At 42.1% G+C, this 24,948-nt stretch overlaps 1 protein-coding gene across 1 annotated transcript in view; it reads left to right on the top strand.

Annotated features, from left to right (window-relative positions):
• ABR (ABR activator of RhoGEF and GTPase) overlaps window positions 1–23,036 on the top strand; it is an 85,423-nt gene extending 62,387 nt beyond the window's left edge. The window contains exons 6-17 of the mRNA XM_070735454.1: window positions 408–450; window positions 4,729–4,781; window positions 5,936–6,076; window positions 7,388–7,509; window positions 9,689–9,854; window positions 12,123–12,245; window positions 13,748–13,823; window positions 15,355–15,459; window positions 18,369–18,443; window positions 18,817–18,914; window positions 22,615–22,746; window positions 22,999–23,036. Coding sequence (XP_070591555.1) covers window positions 408–450; window positions 4,729–4,781; window positions 5,936–6,076; window positions 7,388–7,509; window positions 9,689–9,854; window positions 12,123–12,245; window positions 13,748–13,823; window positions 15,355–15,459; window positions 18,369–18,443; window positions 18,817–18,914; window positions 22,615–22,746; window positions 22,999–23,004 — 1,140 coding nt within the window. The 3' untranslated portion in view covers window positions 23,005–23,036. The remainder of the gene's footprint in view (window positions 1–407; window positions 451–4,728; window positions 4,782–5,935; window positions 6,077–7,387; window positions 7,510–9,688; window positions 9,855–12,122; window positions 12,246–13,747; window positions 13,824–15,354; window positions 15,460–18,368; window positions 18,444–18,816; window positions 18,915–22,614; window positions 22,747–22,998) is intronic.
• The last annotated feature ends 1,912 nt before the right edge of the window (window positions 23,037–24,948 follow it).

Here is a 24,948-nt window from a genome sequence, read left to right as displayed (position 1 = left end):
TTCGCCCACCCTCCGTGACCCTTCCTCCTTTTACCAGACCCCCATCCACTCCCCTCTGCTGTAGAGTTAATAATAATAATTTATTAGATTTGTATGCCGCCCCTCTCCGAAGACTCAGGGTGGCTCACAACACAACAATAACACAATACATTACAAATCTAATAATAAAATTTAAAAATCAATTCAAAAATAAAATTTAAAAATCAGTTGCTGGGACTTTGTTATTTTTTCTCTCTCTCTTTGAAAAATGATGAAGAAAGGAGAACCGAGGCAGGAAAATACTGCCTCCACAACCCAGATCCTTCAATGCCCCCCACATTTGGGGCACCCCACTTTGAGCTCTATGAAGGGGCTTCCTTTTGGGGGGGTTCCCCATGGCCTTGGCTGACTTTTCTTCCTTTTTACAGGAGCTGAAGGTCAAGGGGACCCACAGTTTTGTCACCATGGAAGGTAAACCGCTTCTGATTGCCTCTTTTGGGTGGGTGGGTGGCCGGTGGGGAAAGGGGGTACATTTTGGGGGGTCTGGTAGTGTCTCCCCATCCTTTGTCTATAATGAACCAGATTGCTGGTTGCAAAGGAGTCTGTGTTTTTTGAAAAAGAAAGAAAGCGATTGAGAGGGAGGGAGGGGAGAAGAGGAGGGGGCTTCCCTGTTTGGCATGCTGGTGGCAGCGTCTGGCAGCCCCTCACTCCTCCACTCCCTCCCCTTCCTCGTTCTCTCGCTCTCCCACCACGGACCCCCGATGCCGCCATGGTGCCATGGAGATCTTGCTCATCGTCCGTTTTTGCTGTAACTGCACTTACGGTGGGTTTGGGGGGCTTCTGACGGTGACCCCTTCCGCTATCTCCCCTTCTCCTCCTCCCCTAAGAGCTGCTGGAGAAGGGAGGAAGGGTCTTCTTAGCTGGAGCTCATCCCTTCTCGAGGCGGCTTGGCTTCAACGGGGCGTGAGGTGGGGGAATGTAATTTAATTTGACTTTTAAACCACCCAACTCCTTGCTTGGAAGGCTTTGTCTTTGCAATATCAAGGGGTGGGGAGGGAAAAAATGAGGAAGGGGCTTCTTTCTTTTCCCCTTCTCACCTGGAAATTACAACTTGGCAGGTTTTCTTTGTTTCATCCAATTTTGGGGCGTTCCTAAAGCAGGATTGGGGCGTTCTTGGGGTATGTGAGTGTGTGGAAAGGTTGGGGGGGTCTTGGTCATTAGCTGGTGAATTGGGTGGTGGGTGGGTGTCCGAGGGTCTCTATTCCTCCCCAACCACTGCGTCATTCAAAACAGCCCTTGACAAAGCTTGGGTAGAGAAAAACGGGGGGGGGGGGGGTGTCCCATCCGTTTGTTCCTTTATCTTGCTCCATTGTGTGCATGGGGGGGCGCTCTTATTGATGAATTGGGGAGGGGGCTGGTGGAATTCACGCCCCCCTTGTCTCTCCTTCAAGGTTGGGGCGCCCATCCCCGCTGTATGGCATTGAGGAGGGGGTGTGTCTCAGCAGCTGTTTCAAGGCTACGCAATGCAAGAATCCGCTTTGTTTGAAAAAACGGCGGGCGATTTGAGGAGGGGGGGGCTCCCTGGTTTAATTCACTGGGATTCCGCGGCTGGGTCTTGTCTTGACACCCCCCCCAAGATGCTCCCTGTTTTTTAAAATTTATTTTTATTTATTTGTGTACATATTGGAGGTATGTAAAGATATAATAATATTCATAAACATGATACTAGTAACAAGGAAAAAAATAAGAAACATTAGCAAAGCAATGTCGTTTGGCGGGGATCAGGAGAAGAGCCTTCTCTGTGGCGGCCCCGTCCCTCTGGAACCAGATCCCCCCAGATATCAAGGTTGCCCCCACCCTCCTTTGCCTTTCGCAAGCTCCTTAAAACCCACCTCTGTCGTCAGGCATGGGGGAATTGAAATTTTCCCTTCTCTCTAGGCTTATAGAATTTATACATGGTATGCTTGTATGTATGAGTGGTTCTTTAAATTGGGTTTTTTTAGATTGTTTTAATATTAGATTTGTTTACATTGTCTTTTTATATTGTTGTTAGCCGCCCCGAGTCTTCAGAGAGGGGCGGCATACAAATCTAATAAATAATAATAATAAAATAATAATTAGATATAATAATATTCATATACATGATACTAGTAAAAAAATAAAAGAAACATTAGGACAGGGGACGGAAGGCACGCTGGTGCACTTATGGGTGATTGAGAGGGGTTTGGTCGCTTTTAAAAAATCTCTTTTTGACAAGAGGAATTTTTGTTTTGCAGCGAAGGAAAAAAGCATGGGAAAATCCCGGATTATTGTTCCGTTGACGCCCAGGCGGAAATAAAAATTAAATGCTTTCATCTCTCTCTCTCTCTCAGCAAACGTGGATTTGATTCCAGGAATGATGTCATGGGAAATGTAAAAATAAAGAACGTGGTCACCTTTTGTAAAGCATTATTAGGGTAGAGTGGCAGCTTTATTTAAAAAACTCCACCAATGTTTTTCTGCATATCGGGTGCCGTTCCTGGCTGCCCACCACGGAACCAGGATGCAAACGAAATTTTAATCAGCCATTAGCAGAAAACTTTCCCAGGCTAGAAGTGGGTGTGTTAAATATTTCAGCAGAAAACACGATTGTTTTTATACAAAAATAAACACCAGGGGAATGGGCCAGAGTAGCTATTTTTGTCGTGTAAACCACAATTTGGGATGAGGCTATATGGATCTTTAAGGCGCAGTTCTGAAATCCTGGAACAAGGTTGTAAAGTGAATCTTTAGCGATTTTGTTGTAGAAGGAGGACTTTGGGTGAGCTATAGACCCAGGTGCACGGCTCAATCAATAGAACCCAGGGAATTCTTCACTTACGATCACGACAAATTTATGTTGCCAAGCGAGACCGTCGTTAAGTGAGCTTTATTCTGTTTTACGACCTTTCTTGCCACAGTTTTTAAGCGAATCACAGCAGTTTTTGAATCGGTTAACAGGGTTGTAAACTGAATTTTTTGCAATTTTACTTGTAGATAGAGATAGATTAATAGAATCGGAAGGGACATACTACCACCTATGTTGGACCTGCTCAGCTGCAAAGGATTTCTGGAAAAAAGTTAAAAAATGTTTATTACTATTATTATTATTATTATTATTTATTTATTTATTTATTTAGATTTGTATGCCGCCCCTCTCCGCAGACTGGTACAAACCATTTCACAAACAATTAAGTGCAAGGTAGTAAGTTCCCACCACATGATGGGAAACTGGCTTTGGCATCCAGGATCTGACCATATTTGATTTTTTTTTTTAAATCTCTTTTTGGATCGAGTCTTCGGAGAGGGGCGGCATGCAAATCTAATATATTATTATTATTATTATTATTTTTATTATTATTATTATTATTATTATTATTATTATTATTATTATTATTATTAATTTCATTTATATGCCGCCCCCCTCTGAAGACTCGGGGCAGCTAACAGCAATCATAAAACAGTGTACAATAATAATCCAATACTAAAAACGAATTAAAAACCCCTTAATATAAAAAACCAAACATACATACAAACATACCATGCATAAAATTCACCACAGCTGAAAGATGTTTCTCTAATGTGATCTGTGGATCGAGGAGGACGCCCAAGTTGCGGACCCTCTCTGAGGGGGTCATTGATTCTCCCCCCAGGGTAATGGACGGACAGATGGAATTGTCCTTGGGAGGCAAGACCCACAGCCACTCCATCTTGTCTGGGTTGAGTTTGAGTTTGTCTATTATTATTATTATTATTATTATTATTATTATTATTATTATTATTATTATTATTATTTCTACCGGCGTGTCCCAACAGCCCGTAATTACAGGGTAATTTGTCCAAAAAGACACACACTACACGATAGAAGGAAAACCAAAAGTCTTTATCAACAGAAAAGCAGAACAAACTCCCTTTTTAAATGTCAAAGGGATTTTCTGGTACACACAAGGCAAAGGTTAAAAGCAGTCCAATTTCTCACCCAGTAACTGGGAAATTGAGTCCAATTCCAAAGTCCAGAAAGTCCACACACAGTCTTGAACAGGGAAACAGCAAAACCACGATCTTGACGAAACTATGAATCAGATAAACTTCCACAAGGCTAAACCAACACGCTGCTTTTTATCTGTAGCACTAATTACAGCAGCCCCACCCAACCACAGGTGGCCTCACTTATCTCCTGTAATAATCCTTCAGTTGTTCTCTCCTATGCATCACTCTATGCATGCGTGGGTCCGTCATAAGTTCTTGTTCAGAATCCAGGGATGATAAGGATGATTGATCTCCTCCTGGGCTGGCTGCCAAACTCCCCTCTTCCCTGTCACTCACGCTTCCTTCGTCAGAGGAGACTTCGTCAGCAGATTTTATGGGGAGCAAAACAGGCCTGTGGCATGTGGATGTTTCCCCCACCTCCACCTCCACCTTCCTTGGGGCAGGAGCTGGGCCAGAGCCAACCACAACAATTATTAATTAAATTAAAACCAGAATTATTTCTACTAGGCATTGCTAAGAGACCCTGTACCACTTAAGACCAATCGGTATCCAACATCATCTTTAAAACTTCCAGTGTTGGAGCAAGTTCTGGTGGCAAGTCATTCCACGGATTCATTGTTCTAGGATTTGAAATAAATCTTACAAGTTTTGCTTTTTCCCTAGAACTTTTGATTTATTTCTCCATTCCGCCTACCTGACACATTCTAACTATTATTTTTCTCTCTTTCTCCTCATTTACAGCGTTGCTGTATAAACCTATAAACCGAGTGACTCGAAGCACCAATGTGTTACAAGTGAGTACAATCACACAGTGAAACATAGAAACATAGAAGACTGACGGCAGAAAAAGACCTCATGGTCCATCTAGTCTGCCCTTATACTATTTTCTGTATGTTATCTTAGGAGGGATCTATGTTTATCCCAGGCAGGTTTCAATTCAGTTCGTGTGGATTTACCAACCACGTCTGCTGGAAGTTTGTTCCAAGGATCTACTACTCTTTCAGTAAAATCATATTTTCTCATGTTGCTTTTGATCTTTCCCCCAACTTCCCCCCCCTCTCTTTTTCTTTCTTTCTTACTGCACACAGGTGATGGCGCATTAGGTGCCCACAGACTAGATGGGCCAGGAGGTCTTTTTCTGCCGTCAATCTTAGAAACACAGAAGATTGACAGCAGAAAAAGACCTCACGGTCCATCTAGTCTGCCCTTATACTATTTCTTGTATTTTATCTTAGGATGGATCTATGTTTATCCCAGGCATGTTTAAATTCAGTCACTGTGGATTTATCTACCACGTCTGCTGGAAGTTTGTTCCAAGGATCTACTACTCTTTCAGTAAAATAATATTTTCTCACGTTGCTTCTGATCTTCCCCCCAACTAACCTCAGATTGTGTCCCCTTGTTCTTGTGTTCACTTTCCTATTAAAAACACTTCCCTCCTGGACCTTATTTAACCCTTTAACATATTTAAATGTTTCGATCATGTCCCCCCCTTTCCTTCTGTCCTCCAGACTATACAGATTGAGTTCATTAAGTCTTTCCTGATACGGTTTATGCTTAAGACCTTCCACCATTCTTGTAGCCCGTCTTTGGACCCGTTCAATTTTGTCAATCTCTTTTTGTAGGTGAGGTCTCCAGAACTGAACACAGTATTGTTCCAAATGTGGTCTCACCAGCGCTCTATATAAGGGATCACAATCTCCCTCTTCCTGCTTGTTTTACCTCTAGCTATGCAGCCAAGCATCCTACTTGCTTTCCTTACCGCCTGACTGCACTGTTCACCTGTTTTGAGGCTTTCAGAAATCACGACCCCTAAACATCTCCTATGTTTCGGTTGCCAAGCATGCAAATATAAATCATAGGGAAATGTTGCAGTGGTCGTAAGTGCAAGGACTGATAGTAAGTTCCCATGTTTGATTTTTTTTTTAAATCTCTTTTTGGATCCCAGGATCTGCTGAAGCACACGCCAACCGATCACCCCGATTACCCGCTCCTCCAAGACGCCCTTCGGATCTCCCAAAACTTTCTCTCCAGCATCAATGAGGACATCGATCCTCGGAGAACGGCCATCACTACCCCGAAAGGAGAGGCAAGTAGGCCACCTGGTGATATCAGACATGGGGCATTTGGGGAGGGGTGTTTTTTTAAATAAAAAAACCGGTCTCTTTGTGTAGACCAATTTAGCACACACACACACACAAAAACTCAACAAAGGCATCCTGCCAAGCAGACTCCTCCCTAGGTGGAAATGGCCAAGATTCCAAGATATACTGCCCTTGTGCCTGGAGGCTCCATTAAGGTTAGGAAACCCATTAATCAGGATCAGGATGAGCGCAGTGCCTCGGGAAGAGGATGAGGCTGTGCATTAACCTTGATGACTTAAAAAAAAATTAATAACACTTTTTGATTTATGATTCATTCATTCACTCATTCATTCATTCATTCATTCATTCATTCATTCATTCATTCATTCAATTTCTTTGCCGCCCATCTCGTCTGGAAGCAACTCTGGGTGATTTATAGCATTTATCTGTCTGTCTGTCACTCTCTCTCTCTATCATCTATCCATTTATCTGTGTGTCTGTCGCTATTTCTCTATCTATGCATGTTTCTATCTCTCTAATCTGTCCATTTATCTGTCTGTTTGTCTCTCTATTTCTCTGTCTCTCTCATCTATCCATCTGCCTGTCTGTGTGTCTGTTTCTATCTATCTATCTTTCTTTCTCTTTCTTTCTTTCTTTCTCTATCCATTTCTGTCTCTCTCTCTCTCTCTAATCTGTCCATTTATCAGTCTGTCTCTCTATCCATTTATCTGTCTGTTTGTCTCTCTATTTCTCTGTCTCTCTTTCTATCCATGTATCTCTGTCTCTCTCATCTATCCATCTGCCTGTCTGTGTGTCTGTTTCTATCCATCCACCCATCTATCTTTCTTTCTTTCTCTTTTTTTTCTTTCTTTCTTTCTTTTTCTTTCTTTCTTTCTTTCTTTCTTTCTCCATTTATCTGTCTGTCTCTCTCTAATCTATCCATTTATCTCTCTATTTCTCTATTTTATCTATCCATGTATCTCTATCTCTCTCATCTATCCATCTGCCTGCCTGTCTATCTATATCTATCCTGTCTGTCTGTCTATCCATCCATCCATCCATCCATCCATCCATCCATGTATCTCTCTCTCTTTCTAATCTTTACCTGTCTTGTCTATCTCTCTATCCATGCATTTCTGTCTGTCTCTCTATATCTATCTATCAATCATCTCTAATCTATCTGTCTGTCTATCTATCTATCTATCTATCTATCTATCTATCCATTTGTCTGTCTCTCTCTCTCTATATATATATATTTATATAAGGGATATATTTTTATATGAAAAAGTTATAAACAGTTTTTCCTTCTTTTGCAGACCCGCCAGCTGGTCAAGGATGGCTTCTTGGTGGAAGTGGCCGAAGGATCTCGCAAGCTGCGCCACGTTTTCCTCTTTACGGACGTTTTGCTGTGCGCCAAGTTGAAGAAAACGGGTGTCGGGTGAGACTCGGGGGGAAGAGGAACCCTGTAGGATGAACTGTGGACAGAATACCCATGCAGACCCTGCGGGAAATTATTCAAGCAGGATTTTTCTAACCTTGGCCCCTTTAGGAGGCGTGGACTTCAATTCCCAGAGTTGGCTGGGGAATTCTGTGAGTTGAAGTCCACCACTCTTAAAGTGACCCAGTTGGAAAATCCTGGTTTAAAAGCAAGGAATGTGATCTAGGGCAGGATCTGGATGGATAGATTCCAACTGGATTGTGAGATAAGTTGTGTAAGTTGAGTCTTCGGAGAGGGATGGCATACAAATCTAAATAATAATAATAATAATAATAATAATAATAATAATAATAATAATATTTTTTTAAAAAATAAAATAAAATTAAAATAAAATAAAATAAAATAAAATAGGAATTCACGCCATGGTCAAATGTTTCCATCAGTACTAGGGGGATGGACTAGATGATCGTTGCTAGTTGATTGCAGCACCCACGGTCACACCATGGCTGTTTGTTGTGCACCGTAACCGGCTTGCGATAAGCAGAGGGCCAGGTAACAGTAAAATTATAGGACTACTGTCATGTGGTGTTTTGTTTAGTAATCGCATCGCATGGCAATAAAACAGCCGGTCCTAATTGGACATGTTAAGTGAGGATTACCTGTATCGTATATGACTCTGGGCAGCTTGCAAAATTAGTAAAATGAAGTAGAAATGAAAATTTAAAAAATGAAATTAAGACACAGGAAATAAAGTAGAAATGATTTTTAAAAAATGAAATAAAAAAGAAATGCAGAATGGAACGGAATGGAGTGAAATAGTAGATAATATAGAATAGAATAGGGTAGGGTAGAATTTGAAAGAATAATAGAATGGAATGGAATAGAATTCAAAATAGACAATACAATAGAAGAGAACAGAATAGAATGTAGAACAGACTATAGAATAGAAAGGAATTTAGAATAGAATTAAGAAGAGAAGAATAGAATAGACTATAGAATAGGCAATGGACCACATTACCTCTGGAACCGCCTGCTACCGCACGAATCCCAGCGACCGATAAGGTCCCACAGAGTTGGCCTTCTCCGGGTCCCGTCGACTAAACAATGTCGTTTGGCAGGCCCCAGGGGAAGAGCCTTCTCTGTGGCGGCCCCGGCCCTCTGGAACCAGCTCCCCCCGGAGATTAGAACTGCCCCCACCCTCCCTGTCTTTCGTAAACTACTCAAGACTCATTTATACCACCAGGCATGGGGGAGTTGAGATAGCTCTTCCCCCTAGGCCATTACAAGTCATGCATGGTATGTTTGTGTGTATGTTTGGTTTTATAATAGGGGTTTTTAGTTGTTTTTTATTATTGGATTGTACATGTTGTGTTTATTATTGTTGTTAGCCGCCCCAAGTCTGCGGAGAGGGGCGGCATACAAATCCAATAAATTATTATTATTATTATTATTATTATTATTATTATTATTATTATTATTAATAGAATAGAATATAGAATAGAATATAGAATTTACAATTAGAATTAGAATAGAATATAAAAGAGTAGAATATAGAATAATATGGAATAGAATATAGAATAATAAAGAAGAGAATATAGGTTAATATAGAATAAATGGAATAGACCATAGAATACAATTTAGAATTAGAATAGAATATAGAATTATATATAAATAGAATGGAATAGAATAGAATTCAAACTAGAACAGAAGAATAGACTAGACTATAGAATAGAATTTAAAATGGAATAAGATTGAGAAGAGAAAAGATAATAGAATATAGAATAGAATAGAATTAATGGAATAGAACATAGAATAGACCATAGAATTTGCAATTAGAATTAGAATAGAATAGAATAGAGTAGAATATAGAATAGAATATAGAATAATACAGAATAGAATAGAACAGAACAGAAAGTAGAATTTTCTTTGCAACAATTATTTATTTATTATGATTATTTATTAAATTTATATGCCACCCATCATTATATAAGCCACCCTTATCATATTGTGATAATTGGTCACAATATAGAAGTAAACCACCCCCACCCCGGATCTCCTGGTGGTCTCCCATCAACGATATGCCCTCTGGATCATCCTCTGTCCTTCTTGGGCTGGGCCAGAGAGTTCTGGAGTCCGTTGAGGCTAAAGTCGGGTTGTGTGTGTGTCTCTCTCTGTGCAGGAAACACCAGCAGTACGAGTGCAAGTGGTACATCCCCTTGGCGGAGCTGGTCTTCCCGTCCTTGGAAGAGTCCGACCTGTGTCCACATGTCCAAGCCATGCCGGACCACGACCTGGAAGACATGAAAAACAAGATCTCCTCCATGAAGAGCGAAGTGCAGAAGGAGGTCAGTCGAGGGAGGGCGGGGTGCTTCGCCTTAGTCCAGGGGTAGGCCAAGTGGCCTCTTCTATGACTTGTGGACTTCAGCTCCCAGAATTCCTGACACAAATCATGCTAGTTCGGGAATTCTGGGAGTTGAAGTCCACATGTCACAGAAAATCCAACTTTGCCTACCGCTACCTTAGTCCAATTGAACAGACAAAGATGCTAGCTGGGGATGCATCCTCGGACGTATGACCATTCGTTTAGCGAGTGCTCAAAGTCGCGACGGCGCTGAAAAAAGTGACTTGGGACCATTTTTCTTTCAAGATGGCGCCGACGAAGGCTGCCTCGGTGAAATTTGTTTGTTTGTTTGTTTGTTTATTTATTTATTTGATTGATTGATTGATTGATATGCCACCCCTCTCCGAAGACTCGGGGCGGCTAACAGCAATCATAAAACAGTGTACAATAATAATCCAATACTATGCTCTCAAATAGTTTCTTAATTTTCTACTATTCCTTCTGGACACAAATTGTTTCAACTCCTCGCTACAGAGCACTGCAAACCAAGACAGCTAGACACAATAACGGTTTTTTCCCTGAACGCCCTCACTCTGCTAAACAGATAATTACCTCAACACTGTCTGCACTACTATTACTAATAGTTTTTTCTCATCATTTCTTCACCCATCTCCTCCCATTTAGGACTGTATGACTGTAACTTGTTGCTTGTATCCTAATATTTATGAATGTTGATTGCTTCCTCATTGTTTATTTGGCCCCTATGACAATCATAGAAACACAGAAACATAGAAGTCTGACGGCAGAAAAAGACCTCATGGTCATAGTTCCCTCTAAGCTGAGCAGTGAGCAATCGCTCACTTAAAAATCACCATCAACTCAGAGTTTTCCAAACCTGCCCAGAAGCCGAGAGGGAAAGAGTGAGAGGGAAGGAGAGAGAGAGGAAGAGAGAGAAACAGATAGAAAAAAGAGAGGAAGGAAAAGAGAAAGAAAAAGAATGGGAGTAAGGAAGAGAGAAAGAAAATCAAAATCTAGTTTGAAACTAGCTCAACTATTTAAGTGGCATTTTGATATTGATAGAGTTGCCCTATTATGAGCTCACTGTTATAGACACACAGGACAGTATTTTATTTTGAAATTCTCTCAGGCAAAACAGGGTGGGTTTTTTATTTGTTTGTTTGTTTGTTTGTTTGTTTATTTAATATTTCTGTGCCGCCCAGTCCCGAAGGGACTTCCACTCAGACACTATACTTTTCCGCCGACCCCCCCCCCCAAAATTAGAGGGAACACTGCTCATGGTCCATCTAGTCTGCCCTTATACTATTTCCTGTATTTTATCTTAGGATGGATCTATGTTTATCCCAGGCAGGTTTAAATTCAGTGACTGTGGATTTACCAACCAAGTCTGCTGGAAGTTTGTTCCAAGGATCTACTACTCTTTCAGTAAAATAATATTTTCTCATGTTGCTTTTGATCTTTCCCCCAACTAACTTCAGATTGTGTCCCCTTGTTCTTGGGTTCCGTTTCCTATTAAAAACACTTCCCTCCTGGACCTTATTTCACCCTTGAACATCTTTAAATGTTTCGATCATGTCCCCCCTTTTCCTTCTGTCCTCCAGACTATATAGATGGAGTTCATGAAGTCTTTCCTGATATGTTTTATGCTTCAGACCTTCCACCATTCTTGTAGCCCGTCTTTGGACCCGTTCAATTTTGTCAATATCTTTTTGTAGGTGAGGTCTCCAGAACTGAACACAGTATTATTCCAAATGTGGTCTCACCAGCGCTCTATATAAGGGGATCACAATCTCCCTCTTCCTGCTTGTGATACCTCTAGCTATGCAACCAAGCATCCTACTTGCTTTTCCTACTGCCCAACCACACTGCTCACCCATTTTGAGACTGTCAGAAATCACTCCCCCTAAATCCTTCTCTTCTGAAGTTTTTGCTAACATAGAACTGCCAATGCAATACTCAGATTGAGGATTCCTTTTCCCCAAGTGCATTATTTTACATTTGGAAACATTACACTGCAGTTGTTGTAAGTCGAAGATTACCAGTAGGAAAGAGAATCAAGGAAAAGTCACATTGAGTTTCTTTCTGACACTGCTGTGTTGTTCCGGGGCACCATCTCTGTTTTCTTCCTGAACTTTTTTCAAAAGTCTTCCTTCGGCAGAGTTGGGCCCTTTTGGCTGAAGGTTCGACTGGGAGATTTGGGTCAACTTTTCTAAGTCCTCCTCCTCTTCTTCCTCCTCCTCTTCTTCCTCTGCAGAAGGCCAACAAAGGCCAGAGCCGAGCCGTGGAGCGCCTCAAGAAGAAAATGTTCGACAACGAGTTTTGGCTGCTGCTCAACTCGCCTTCCATTCCGCTGCGTATCCACAACCGCAACGGCAAGGTAAGGAAGGCCGAGTAGAGATTGGCGCATGAGAAGGAGCGTTAAGGAGTGTGCAGAATGACCCTTGAGTTATCAAGGACATGCACCAGAGGGAAACGTGGGATTCCAGCAGATATCCAGGCGATATGAGTCATGATTCAAGACAGACATTAAAGTGTATAAAATAGTGTTTACTTTAGAAATGACACAGTCAAATTAAACAGTTCGTTCATGCACATTCAAATCAGTCAATATCTCTCAATATCTCTCAGTGCAATAATAATATTACAAGTCTGTCTTTGTCTTACATACCAGGTTTCCCTGAAAATAAGACACTGTCTTATATTAATTTTTGCTCCAAAAGTTGTGCTATGTCTTATTTTCGGGGGTGCCTTATATTTCTCAAATAAGACAAATTCACAGGCAGAAAAGCTGACACCCCCAAAGAAAGTGTATCGTACAGTACACTGATTACGGTATGGTACCTGTCAGTATGGCACCCACACACACAAACAACGGCACTTATATGGTACAACAGTATACTCCGGCTATTGCACCTTCCGGCCACCAGAGGAACTACAGTCTACGCACTGTAGTGGAGACTGTAATGGCGGTGAGACAGCAGCAGACTGTGTCTGCTGTACTGGACGGTACAAAGCGATGGAAGGGGCCAGGAGGGGACGCCACATTATTACAGTACCGCTATGAACAGCTTTGAATGGTACCGTATGTTTTTCCACCGTACCGTATGTAAACTTGACTGCGCCTTATTTTCGGGGGGTGCCTTATATTAGCAAATTCCGCAAAACCTCTGACATGTCTTACTTTTGGGGTACATCTTATTTTCGGGGAAACGGTATCAGACATACAATACAGCTTACAAATACATCAAACTAACATCAAACACAGAGCTTACTACATCAGTCACAGCAGAAGGAACAGAGAGAGAGAGAATCATGCTTTCTGGCTCCCTCTTGTGGCCATTTGCAATATTAGTTCTTAAAGCTTCAATACATACAAACATTTATTGTCAGCTTGTTTATGTATTGCCAACCCAGCTGTTTTGTACATGGTACTAACAAGTGGTGGTGTAGAAGGTGCTGCTTAAACTGCTGTGGAGGAAAGTGTTTCTCCTCCTCCTCCTCCTCCTCCATAAGCCCCCTTCCATGTTACTTAGTTGGGTATTGAAATATTTCAAGGAAACTGAGCTCAGAAAGCACCAAGGACCCCAGTCTTTGTCCTCCTCCTCTTCCTCTTTGCAAACACACCTCCCTTCTATAACTGATGATGTTACCTAGTTGGCTCATGAAAAGTCTGCAAGAAAACACAACCCAAGTTCAAGAAATATCAAAGAACCCCACACTCCTCCTCCTAATACTGATGATGTTACTTAGTTGGGTACTGAAACCTTTGCAAGGAAACTGAGCTCAGAAAGCACCCAGGATCCCACCGCTCTTCTCCTGGGGAGATTGCAATGGCCCCCTTGACGAAGCCCCCTTTCTTGCTTTCTCTGGGCTTTTCAGAGCTACCTGTTCCTTCTGTCCTCGGACTACGAACGGTCAGAGTGGAGGGAAGCCATCGGGAAGCTGCAGAAGAAAGGTAGGTCACGTGGTCGATCGAACATCCCCCTTGCCCATTGAAGGACCCTCGTGGTTTTTTTCAGCAGGTGGTCCACAAAATGTTTTTGGTAGAACCAAGATTCCCTGCTGAGACTTTTATGGGTGTATTAAATATTATTTCCCCCCTCCCTTTCGGGGAAGGGTGCGGGGGATGATTTTTAAGTCTTGGGATATAAGAGGAGGCGTGGCAGAAGAACCTAGGGGTGGAGTCGAAAGAGGAACCAGCCTAGAATCCCTACATAACCCATTCCCCTCTGGACTCTTAACTAACTCTAAGCAGATGCTGCCTATCCACTGAGAACATTTCTGGGCCTAAGCTAGTAAGTGATACATCATTTTAACTGGGCTTTCGGATGTTGACCTGGTCTTTTACGCCTGACAAGAGGGAAGGGAAAGGGAAAGAGATAGAGAAAGAGAAGGGAGGGAGGGGAAAGGAGGGAAAGAGAAAGAGAGAGAAAGAAAGAAAGAAAGAAAGAGAAGGGAGGGGGAGGGAAAGGAGGGGAAAAGAAAAAGGAAGAAAAAGAAAGAAAGAGAAGGGAGGGAGGGGAATGGAAGGGAGGGAAAGAAATAGAAAAAAAGAAACAAAGAAAGGGGAGGGAGGAAGAAAGAAAGAAAGAAAGGGAAAGAGAAAAAGGAAGAAAAAGAAAGAACCGAGGGAGGGGAAGGGAAGGAAGGGAAAGAAAGAGAAAGAGAATGGAGGGAGAAAGGGGATTCGAAGTCTGATAAAGAGAAAGAGAGAGAAAGAGAAAAAGAAAGAAAGAAAATGGAGAGGGAGGGAGAGAAAGAGGAGGGGAGGGAGAGAAGGGGAGGGAAAGGGAAGGGAGAGGTTGAGTTTAAGAAGGAAGGATAGGAGGGAGAAAAAAGGGAAGGGAAAGAGAAAGAGAAAAGGAAGGGAGAGAGGGAGTGAGAGAGAGAGAAAGGGGAGAGGAAGGAAAGGGGAAGGGAAGGAAGGGGTCAAGTTCAAGAAGGAAGGATGGGAGGGAGGAAAAAAAGGAAAGAAAGAAAGCAAACGGGGAAGGAAGCCGGGAAGGAAATGAAAAAAGGGGAAGGAAAGGGGGAGGGAGGGAATGAAGGAGGGAGGGGAAAAGGGAAAGGGAAAAAGATGAAAAGAAGTGGTGGAGGAGTGGTCGAACCTGGAGGTGGCCACAAGTAAACTCAGGCCTTTGAGCAATAAATCGGTTTAATTGGGGCCTCCTGTCTTCTCAACTCTCTGGTTAGCCCCTGCGAGGAATTAGGTAAAGGTTGGTGGACTGGGTTCAATTGCAGCTACGTAGGGATTCTAGGCTAAGTCCTCTTTTTACTCTCTACAGAGGATGCTTCTGTAGAGCCAGGTTTCTGTGGCATCCTCGTTTTATTTTATTTATTTATTTATTCAATTTTTATGCCGCCCTGCTCCTTAGACTCAGGGCGGCTTACAACATGTTAGCAATAGCACTTTTTAACAGAGCCCCCAGCCTATTGCCCCCACAATCCGGGTCCTCCTTTTGCTAAACCTTTGCCATTCCCTTTAGATCTCCAGACTTTTGTGCTAAGTTCTGTGGAACTGCAATATCTGATGGGATCCTGTTTCAAGCTACGGACAGTCCACAACATTCCTCTGACCAGCAACACCGACGGTGAGTGCGCTCGGGACTCAGCACACCTGGCACCGTTGATCCACACAATCGCAAATGGAGCGTTCGGCAACAACCAGGGTTGCGTTTACTCTTTGCACAGTCCTTGGAAGCTGCTGGGTTTGGCAGAGACCCTGGGTGCCTTAGGCAGGTGCGGTCAGGCGGTGGGGAAAGCGAGTAGGATGCTTGGCTGCATAGCTAGAGGAATAACAAGCAGGAAGAGGGAGATTGTGATCCCGCTGTATAGAGCGCTGGTGAGACCCCATTTGGAATACTGTGTTCAGTTCTGGAGACCTCACCTACAAAAAGATATTGACAAAATTGAAGGGGTCCAAAGACGGGCTACAAGAATGGTGGAAGGTCTTAAGCATAAAACGTATCAGGAAAGACTTAATGAACTCAATCTGTAGAGTCTGGAGGACAGAAGGGAAAGGGGGGACATGATCGAAACATTTAAACATGTTAAAGGGTTAAATAAGGTTCAGGAGGGAAGTGTTTTTAATAGGAAAGTGGACACAAGAACAAGGGGACACAATCTGAAGTTAGTTGTGGGAAAGATCAAAGGCAACATAAGAAAATATTACAGTGATACGTCGTCTTATGAATTTAATTGGTTCCAGGACGAGGTTTGTAAGGTGAAAAGTTTGTAAGACGAAACAATGTTTTCCCTAGGAATCAATGGAAAAGCGATTAATAATAATAATAATAATAATAATAATAATAATAATTTATTAGATTTGTATGCCGCCCCTCTCCGAAGACTCGGGGCGGTTCACAGCAACAATAAAAAACAATATTATAGCGAAAGAAATCTAATATTAAAAAAGAAGCATATAAAACCCCTATCATATTTAAAATAAAACAACATATACATACCAAACATAAAATATAGAAAGCCTGGGGGAAGGTGTCTCAATTCCCCCATGCCTGGCGGTATAGGTGGGTCCTAAGTAGTTTACAATTAATGCGTGCAAGCCCAAAACTCAGCCCTTTTGCCAGCTGAAGCGCCTGTTTTTGCGCTGCTGGGATTCCCCTGAGGCTCCCCTCCATGGGAAACCCCACCTCCAGACTTCTGTGTTTTTGTGATGCTGCAGGGAAATCCCATCAGGGAAATCCCAGCAGCGCAAAAACGGGTGCTTTGCTGGCAACGGAAGTCTGGAGATGGGGTTTCCCAGCGAGGGGAGCCTCAGTGAAATTGCACCATCGCAAAAACACAGAAGTCCTCGAAACCCCACCTCCGGACTTCCGTTGTCAGTGAAGCGCCCATTTTTGCGCTGCTGGGATCCCCCTGCAGCATCGCAAAAACACGGAAGTCCGGAGGTGGGGTTTCCCATGGAGGGGAGCCTCAGGGGAATCCCAGCAGTGCAAAAACGGGCGCTTCGCTGGCAACAGAAGTCCAGAGGCGGGGCATCCCAGTGGCGGCGGCTTGGGTTTGTAAGGTGAAAATAGTTTGGAAGAAGAGGCAAAAAAATCTTAAACCCCGGGTTTGTATCTCAAAAGGTTTGTATGACGAGGGGTTTGTAAGACGAGGTATCACTGTATTTGATTGAAAGAGTAGTAGATGCTTGGAACAAACTTCCAGCAGACGTGTTTGGTAAATCCACGGTAACTGAATTGAAACATGCCTGGGATAAACATAGATCCATCCTAAGATAAAATACAGGAAATAGTATAAGGGCAGACTAGATGGACCAGGAGGTCTTTTTCTGCCATCAATCTTCTGTGTTTCTATGTTTCTAAGTGTGGAAAATGGTCATAAGTCAATTTTTTCAGTGCCGTTGTAACTTTGGATGGTCACTAAGTGAACTACTGTAAGTCGATGACCATCTGTAATTGAAACAAATAAAGAAAAAACAAACACAGAGATAGTCCTCGACTTACAACAGTTCATTCAGTGACTGCTTGAAGTTACAATGGCAATGAAAAAAAGACTTACTGTTGTTTTTTCACAGTTACGACTGTTGTCACGTGATCAGAATTCAGACCCTTGGCAGCTGACTCATATTTATGACAGTCACAATGTCCCAGGATCATGTGATCCCCTTTTTGTGACTAGCCAATCGGAAGCCCGATTCGCTTAACAACTGCATGACTAACTTAACGACTGCAGTGATTCACTTTAACAAACGTGGCAAGAACGGTCACAAAATGGGGCAAAGCTCACTGGACAACCGTCTCACTTAGCGACAGAAACATTGGGCCCCCATTGCAGTCATAAGTCGAGGAATCCCATTCTCATTCAAGTTCCAAGCGGTAAGTTTCAGGTTGGCCCTTTTCCCACCACTAGGTGGCGGTATGCTTGCAAAGAATTTGCTTTTTGCCACTGTGCAGAAAATATTTGAAAAAAAAAATTTTTTCCTGGTTTTTGAAGCGTGGGAGGCCACGAAACAATTTTTTTAAAAAACCTAATAGTTGCAGTTGTTAAGTCATAATACGCTTGGAAAAAGTTGTGGCCAATTAAGCTTCATTTTTTGAGCTTGTTAACTCTCGGTTCTTAAAAGCAGCGCGTGGGAGCCAAAGCCGTTGGGGTCCTGTGACCCCCAATTAGTGGCTTCTCGGCTCTTTGAAAGCCCCCCACCCCACCCACCTGCACCTTTCATGAACGGCTCCCCGTGTGCAATTCGGTGACTCTCCCCTTTTAGCATGATCTATTTTTCCTCCGTAGCATTTTCTTAGCAATTCCGACCTGGGTGCAAATAAAATAAAATCCATTTGTGCCTTTTTTTATTTTTTTGCTAATTAAAAAAATTAATCATTAGTGTTCGGTGGTTGTTGTACTTTTTATTTTATTTTTTTTGGTTTTGTATTTGAACTTTGGAAAGAAAATAAAAATTTGTGGGAAGAAAAAAAAATAAAGCTCTCTCTCTTTTTTCTTTCTCTCTCTTTCTCTCCTTCCGGTTCCTCCTCCGCAGATGACAAACTTCAAGGAATGTGCGGCTTTTTACACGTCATTCTCCACTCGGTCAAGGGCTTTAAGCAATCTGCCAGTAAGTGACGGATTGATTTAGTAGATTAAATTATTTTTTTTGCATCTTCCTTGTGACTTTCCCTCTCCAGTGCCTTGTATGGCATTTTCTTTTTAATTTTTAATTTTTTAAATTAATTAAATATTTTTTAAAGAAAAGTATGGCATTTTATTTATTTATTTATTAGAGTTGGAAGGGGCCTTGTAGGTCATCTAGTCAAATCCTGGCTGGCTCTGTTAAAAAAAGTGCTATTTGCTAACATGTTGTAAGCCGCCCTGAGTCTAAGGAGAAGGGCGGCATTAAAAAATCAAATAAATAAATAAATAAGTAAGTTAGTAAGTCATGTGAAATATAAAATTTATTTCCTATTATTTTTCCCCTCTGATGTTGTTAGACCTCTACTGTACCCTTGAAGTGGACTCTTACGGGTACTTTGTCAGCAAAGCCAAAACACGAGTTTTCCGGGACACAACGGAGCCACAGTGGAATGAGGTAAGTTATCCACGATGCCCCTGAGCATGTGCAGACTGACTCCCCACGTTCCCCCCCCCAGGGCAAAATACATATGGTCCTTCTCTTAGAACAGGTTCATTTCGTGACTCTTCCAAGTTACACAATGCCACTTGAAAAAACACACTTAGAAACATAGAAACATAGAAGTCTGACGGCAGAAAAAGACCTCCTGGTCCATCTAGTCTGCCCTTATACTATTTCCTGTATTTTATCTTACGATGGATATACAGTATGTTTATCCCAGGTATGTTTAAATTCAGTGACTGTGGATTTACCAACCACGTCTGCTGGGAGTTTGTTCCAAGGATCTACTACTCTTTCAGTAAAATAATATTTTCTCACATTGCTTCTGATCTTTCCCCCAACTAACTTCAGATTGTGCCCCCTTGTTCTTGTGTTCACTTTCCTATTGAAAACACTTCCCTCCTGAACCTTATTTAACCCTTTGACATATTTAAATGTTTCGATCATGTCCCCCCTTTTCCTTCTGTCCTCCAGACTATACAGATTGAGTCCATTAAGTTTTTCCTGATACGTTTTATGCTTAAGACCTTCCACCATTCTTGTAGCCCGTCTTTGGACCCGTTCAATTTTGTCAATATCTTTTTGTAGGTGAGGTCTCCAGAACTGAACACAGTATTATTCCAAATGTGGTCTCACCAGCGCTCTATATAAGGGGATCACAATCTCCCTCTTCCTGCTTGTTATACCTCTAGATATGCAGCCAAGCATCCTACTTTCTTTTCCTACTGCCCGACCACACTGCTCACCCATTTTGAGACTGTCAGAAATCACTACCCCTAAATCCTTCTCTTCTGAAGTTTTTGCTAACACAGAACTGCCAATGCAATAACTCAGACTGAGGATTCCTTTTCCCCAAGTGCATTATTATACATTTAGAAACATTAAACTGCAGTTTCCATTGCTTTGACCATTTATCTAGTAAAGCTAAATCATTTACCATATTACAGACCCCTCCAGGAATATCAACCCTATTGCACACTTTAGAGTCATCGGCAAATAGGCAAACCTTCCCTACCAGACCTTCCCCTATGTCACTCACAAACATATTAAAAAGATGGCCATTTTCCACACAAACATTGCAGCCAACTACACACACCCTCCATAGTCACTTGATTAAAATTCAGACGCGTGGCAACTAACCCCAGGATCACGTGATCCCCTTTTGCGACCTTCTGACCAGCAAAGTCAATGGAGAACACCAGATTCAGGTGGGAAGTGTTTTTAATAGGAAAGTGAACACAAGAACCAGGGGGCACAATCTGAGGTTAGTTGGGGGAAAGATCAGAAGCAACGTGGGAAAATATTATTTGACTGAAAGAGTGGTAGATGCTTGGGACAAACTTCCAGTAGATGTGGTTGGTAAATCTACAGGAATTGAATTGAAACATTCCTGGGATAAACATCAATCCATCCGAGATAAAATACAGGAAATAGTATAAGGGCAGACTAGATGGACCATAAGGTCTTTTTCTGCCGTCAATCTTCTTTTTTAAAAAAAATATATATTTTTTTATTATAATACAAAGATTAAAAAGAGCAGGCATATGATGTTGTATCATTCCACAATATATACAGAACTGCCCCTAAATTCCCCCTCCCTCCAAAACCAAGATTGATTTGATCTTAATTTTGTGTCTTGGATTGATTTTAGGAACATCTGATTTATTTACTACCCTTATTCTTTTTTCTTGTATCGACCCAGTCATAAAATTTCTTCCAAATTTCACAGTATTTTGATTCTTCTTTATTTTTAAGTTTTGGGGTTAATCTGTCCGTTTCTGCACAGTTGTATATTTTTTTTAATCATTTCTCTTTCTAATGGTGTTTCTTCTTTTTTCCAATTTTGCGCTATTGTAATTCTAATTGCAGTAATCATATGTTGTATTAAATAATAGTGGTCTTTTCAAAGTTTTTGATTTATTATGCCTAGAAGAAAGGTCTCTGGTTTTAATATCAGCTTAATTGCCGTCAATCTTCTATGTTTCTAAAATCATATCAATGCAGCAAAACTCCCTCAACAATAGATCTCCCTCATTCAGATAAATTTTGGGCTATAATTGTGGCCATAACTCCAGGATGACCAGTAACGATTTGAATCCTTGTTGCGTATCCCCAGCCATTTGGCAGCCAAGGATTCCCGGAAAGAAACGATCATGCAATTCTCATTTTATTGTACAAACTGAAGATGACCTAATAATGCGGCAAAGAATTCATGGATTGTTTTATTTATTAATCCAATTTAAAGGCCTCCTCCGGACTCTGCTGGTTTTTCTCTCTCTGCCAATGTGGGAAAATGTCTCCTTAGAAACATAGAAACATAGAAGTCTGACGGCAGAAAAAGACCTCATGGCCCATCGAGTCTGCCCTTAGACTATTTTCTGTATTTTATCTTAGGATGGATATATGTTTATCCCAGGCATGTTTAAATTCAGTTACTGTGGATTTATCTACCACGTCTGCTGGAAGTTTGTTCCAAGCATCTACTACTCTTTCAGTGAAATAATATTTTCTCATGTTGCTTCTGATCTTTCCCCCAACTAACTTCAGATTGTGTCCCCTTGTTCTTGTGTATACTTTCCTATTAAAAACGCTTTCCTCCTGGACCTTATTTAACCCTTTAATATATTTAAATGTTTCGATCATGTCCCCCCTTTTCCTTCTGTCCTCCAGACTATACAGATTGAGGTCATTAAGTCTTTCCTGATACGTTTTATGCTTAAGACCTTCCACCATTCTTGTAGCCCGTCTTTGGACCCGTTCAATTTTGTCAATATCTTTTTGTAGGTGAGGTCTCCAGAACTGAACACAGTATTCCAAATGTGGTCTCACCAGCATTCTATATAGCGGGATCATAATCTCCCTCTTCCTGCTTGTTATACCTCTAGCTATGCAGCCAAGCATCCTACTTGCTTTCCCTACCGCCTGACTGCACTGTTCACCCATTTTGAGACTGTCAGAAATCACTACCCCTAAATCCTTCTCTTCTGAAGTTTTTGCTAACACAGAACTGCCAGTTCAATACTCAGATTGAGGATTCCTTTTCCCCAAGTGCATTATTTTACATTTGGAAACATTAAACTGCAGTTTCCATTGCTTTGACCATTTATCTAGTAAAGCTAAATCATTTACCATATTACAGACGCCTCCAGGAATATCAACCCTATGTTTATCCCAATCACCAGAAGCTGAGCTTCCTTCTTCGCGGCACACCAAATCACGTCTCGCGGCACACTAGTGTGCCACGGCACACTGGTTGGGAAACACTGCTCCAGGGGAATGGCCTTACCCCAGCTCCAGGGAAGCCTTTGGAGCATGGGGAGGCCAAAACACGAACCTACTGGGCCCATCAAAAGTTGGGAAAACAGGCCATTTCCGGCCTCCAGAGGGCCTCCAGGAAGTGGGGGGAGATGTTTTCGCCCTCACCAGTCATTGAGTTATGGGTGTGGGCACTTGTACATGCACGATAGCGCATGCCCACGCTCTTTCAGCACTCAAGGGAAGAAAAGGTTTGGCATCACTGGTGTAGTGTTTTCGGCTTAAGCAGGGGGTTGGACTAGAAGACCTCCAAGGTCCCTTCCAACTCTGTTGTTGTTGTTGTTGTTGTTCTTAACTGTTGCTGCTTCTTTGAACTTCTCCTCCCTGTCTGATTCTGCAGGAATTTGAGATCGAGCTGGAGGGGTCCCAGTACCTGCGCATCCTCTGCTACGAGAAATGTTACGACAAGACCAAGCTCAACAAAGACAACAACGAAATTGTCGATCGGATCGTGGGCAAGTGGCAAGTCCAGGTGCGGGGGACCAAGTCAGTGTGCTTTAAGAGGGGTGGACTTCGACTCCCAGAATCCCCCATTTATCATGCTTTAAGGGTTGGACTTCAACTCCCAGAATTCCCCAGCCTGAATTCTTTAAGAGGGTTGGACTTCAACTCCCAGAATCCCCCATTTATCATGATTTAAATGGTGGACTTATCATGCTTTAAGGGGTGGGCTTTCACTCCCAGAATCCCCCAGCTTGAATGCTTTTTTATTGCTTTAATAAAGGAATAACAGAGATGGAAGGGACCTTGGAGATCTTCTGCCTAGCTGATGTTTGTCAAACTTGCTCACTTTCACTCAAGCCCGTTCATCGCAGCATGCCGGCTTGGGAATTCTGGGAGTTGAAGGCCACCCCTTCCCCTCCTGGTTGAACAGGGAGTTGGACCAATAAGAGACATGAATTACATGCAGCTTAGAAAGAGTTAAAAGAAGCTTAATTGAATGCCTTGCTTTTTCATATTGCTGTTGTGAGCTGGAAGCACGTTGCCTTTGTTTGCTATGAAGCGACGTGTTCTGGGGTTGGCAGAGTTATAAACAAAACGCAACAGAAGATAATTTTTGTAATGCAAATGTGAACGGTGTGGATGCTGCAAAGTCCCTGATCAAGACAATGTCTTCAGAGGGGCTAAGAGCAACCCAGCCAAAGGGGGGTCACTCACGAACGCGAATCCTAGAAAGAAGACTTGGACACATTTTCTTTCTGTCCAATGATACACAAACATCCAATAACATAACTTCAAACATGACATATCTTTGAGTCCTTCCTTTCCCACAAACCAATTTCCTTAAAACTTTTCCTTTGAGCAAATGTTTCTCACACCTAATTTCTCTGAAGACTTCTGCCTTATCACAACCAATCTCCTTTATCACAGTCTCCTCCTGTGTTTGCTTCAGGCAATGTAAATCTCCCCCTTTGATCGTATAACGTCCTGTCTGGAGTGATGTAAACTTGTTTATCCATGAGATGTTTATTGAGCCCTTTTATGGTCAGTTGTTTCCCTGTTGTAATTCACCAGAAATACAGACTAAGCCAGGGGTAGGGAACGTTGGCTCTTCTATGACTTGTGGACTTTAACTCCCAGGATTCCTGAGCCAATCATTCTAGTTCAGAGAATTCTGGGAGTTGAAGTCCACAAGTCATAGAAGAGCCAACGTTCCCTACCCCTGGACTAAGCAGTTAGCACCGTCCTATCCTGGCTATAATAGAATCAGGGTAAGCAGAGCATTTTTATGCTAGAGGTCCAGATATATATGATATAATCCTATTCTAACATTTATGCTATACTGCAACAGAACGGTGCATTGATACTCTCTGAGATTGGAGTCTGGAAGGAGTTTAGCGGCTTGTAAATCTAATAAATTGAATTAAATTTCCTTGCAAAAGTTTCAGGACCCAACTAGGCAATGCCATCAGTGCTAGAAGGGAGAAGGATTTGCAGAGAGGAGGAGGAAGAGCAAAAAGAGGTAGAAGAAGAGGAGGGGGAGATTGATGACTATTTATTTTTATTTATTTATTTATTGGATTTGTATGCCGCCCCTCTCCGGAGACTCGGGGTGGCTAACAACAATGGTAAAACAACATGTAACAATCCAATTTAATAAAACAACTAAAAACCCTTATTATAAAAAACCAGACATACACATAAACATACCATGCAGAACTTGTAATGGCCTAGGGGAAGGAATATCTTAACTCCCCCATGCCTGGCGACAAAGGTGGGTCTTGAGTAGTTTGCGATAGACAAGGAGGGTGGGGGCCGTGCTAATCTGTGGGGGGGAGTTGATTCCAGAGGGCCGGGGCCGCCACAGAGAAGGCTATGGGGTCCTTGTTCTGAGCTTGATGGTTTTCTTAAAGACGTTTCATGACCCAACTAGGGAACATCATCAGTGCTGGGAGGGAATGCACTCGGAGCTACGCAGGAGAGTATTTTGTTCCAAGTAGCCAAAAGTCAGGAATCCGGTACCCTGTATTTTGACTGACACGTTCCATTCAAAAACAGAAACTTTTGTGAGATGCATGGTGGCTAGGCTGGATTTAAATAAGTTTTTTTTTTTAATTGTTGTATTGGTTCATTCGGAACAAGAGATCCAGAGGGCTTTGCAAACAGGAAGCAGCATCTGGCTGGCAGCCTCTTTTTCTGTCTTTAAGAAGTTTTATTCCAAAGCGGAAAGTCT

This window comes from Erythrolamprus reginae, chromosome 1 (genome assembly GCF_031021105.1).
Source record: "Erythrolamprus reginae isolate rEryReg1 chromosome 1, rEryReg1.hap1, whole genome shotgun sequence".
Classification (NCBI taxonomy): domain Eukaryota; kingdom Metazoa; phylum Chordata; class Lepidosauria; order Squamata; family Dipsadidae; genus Erythrolamprus; species Erythrolamprus reginae.
The sequence above is the reverse complement of the archived record's forward strand: the minus strand, read 5'-3'. Positions and strand labels throughout refer to the sequence as shown.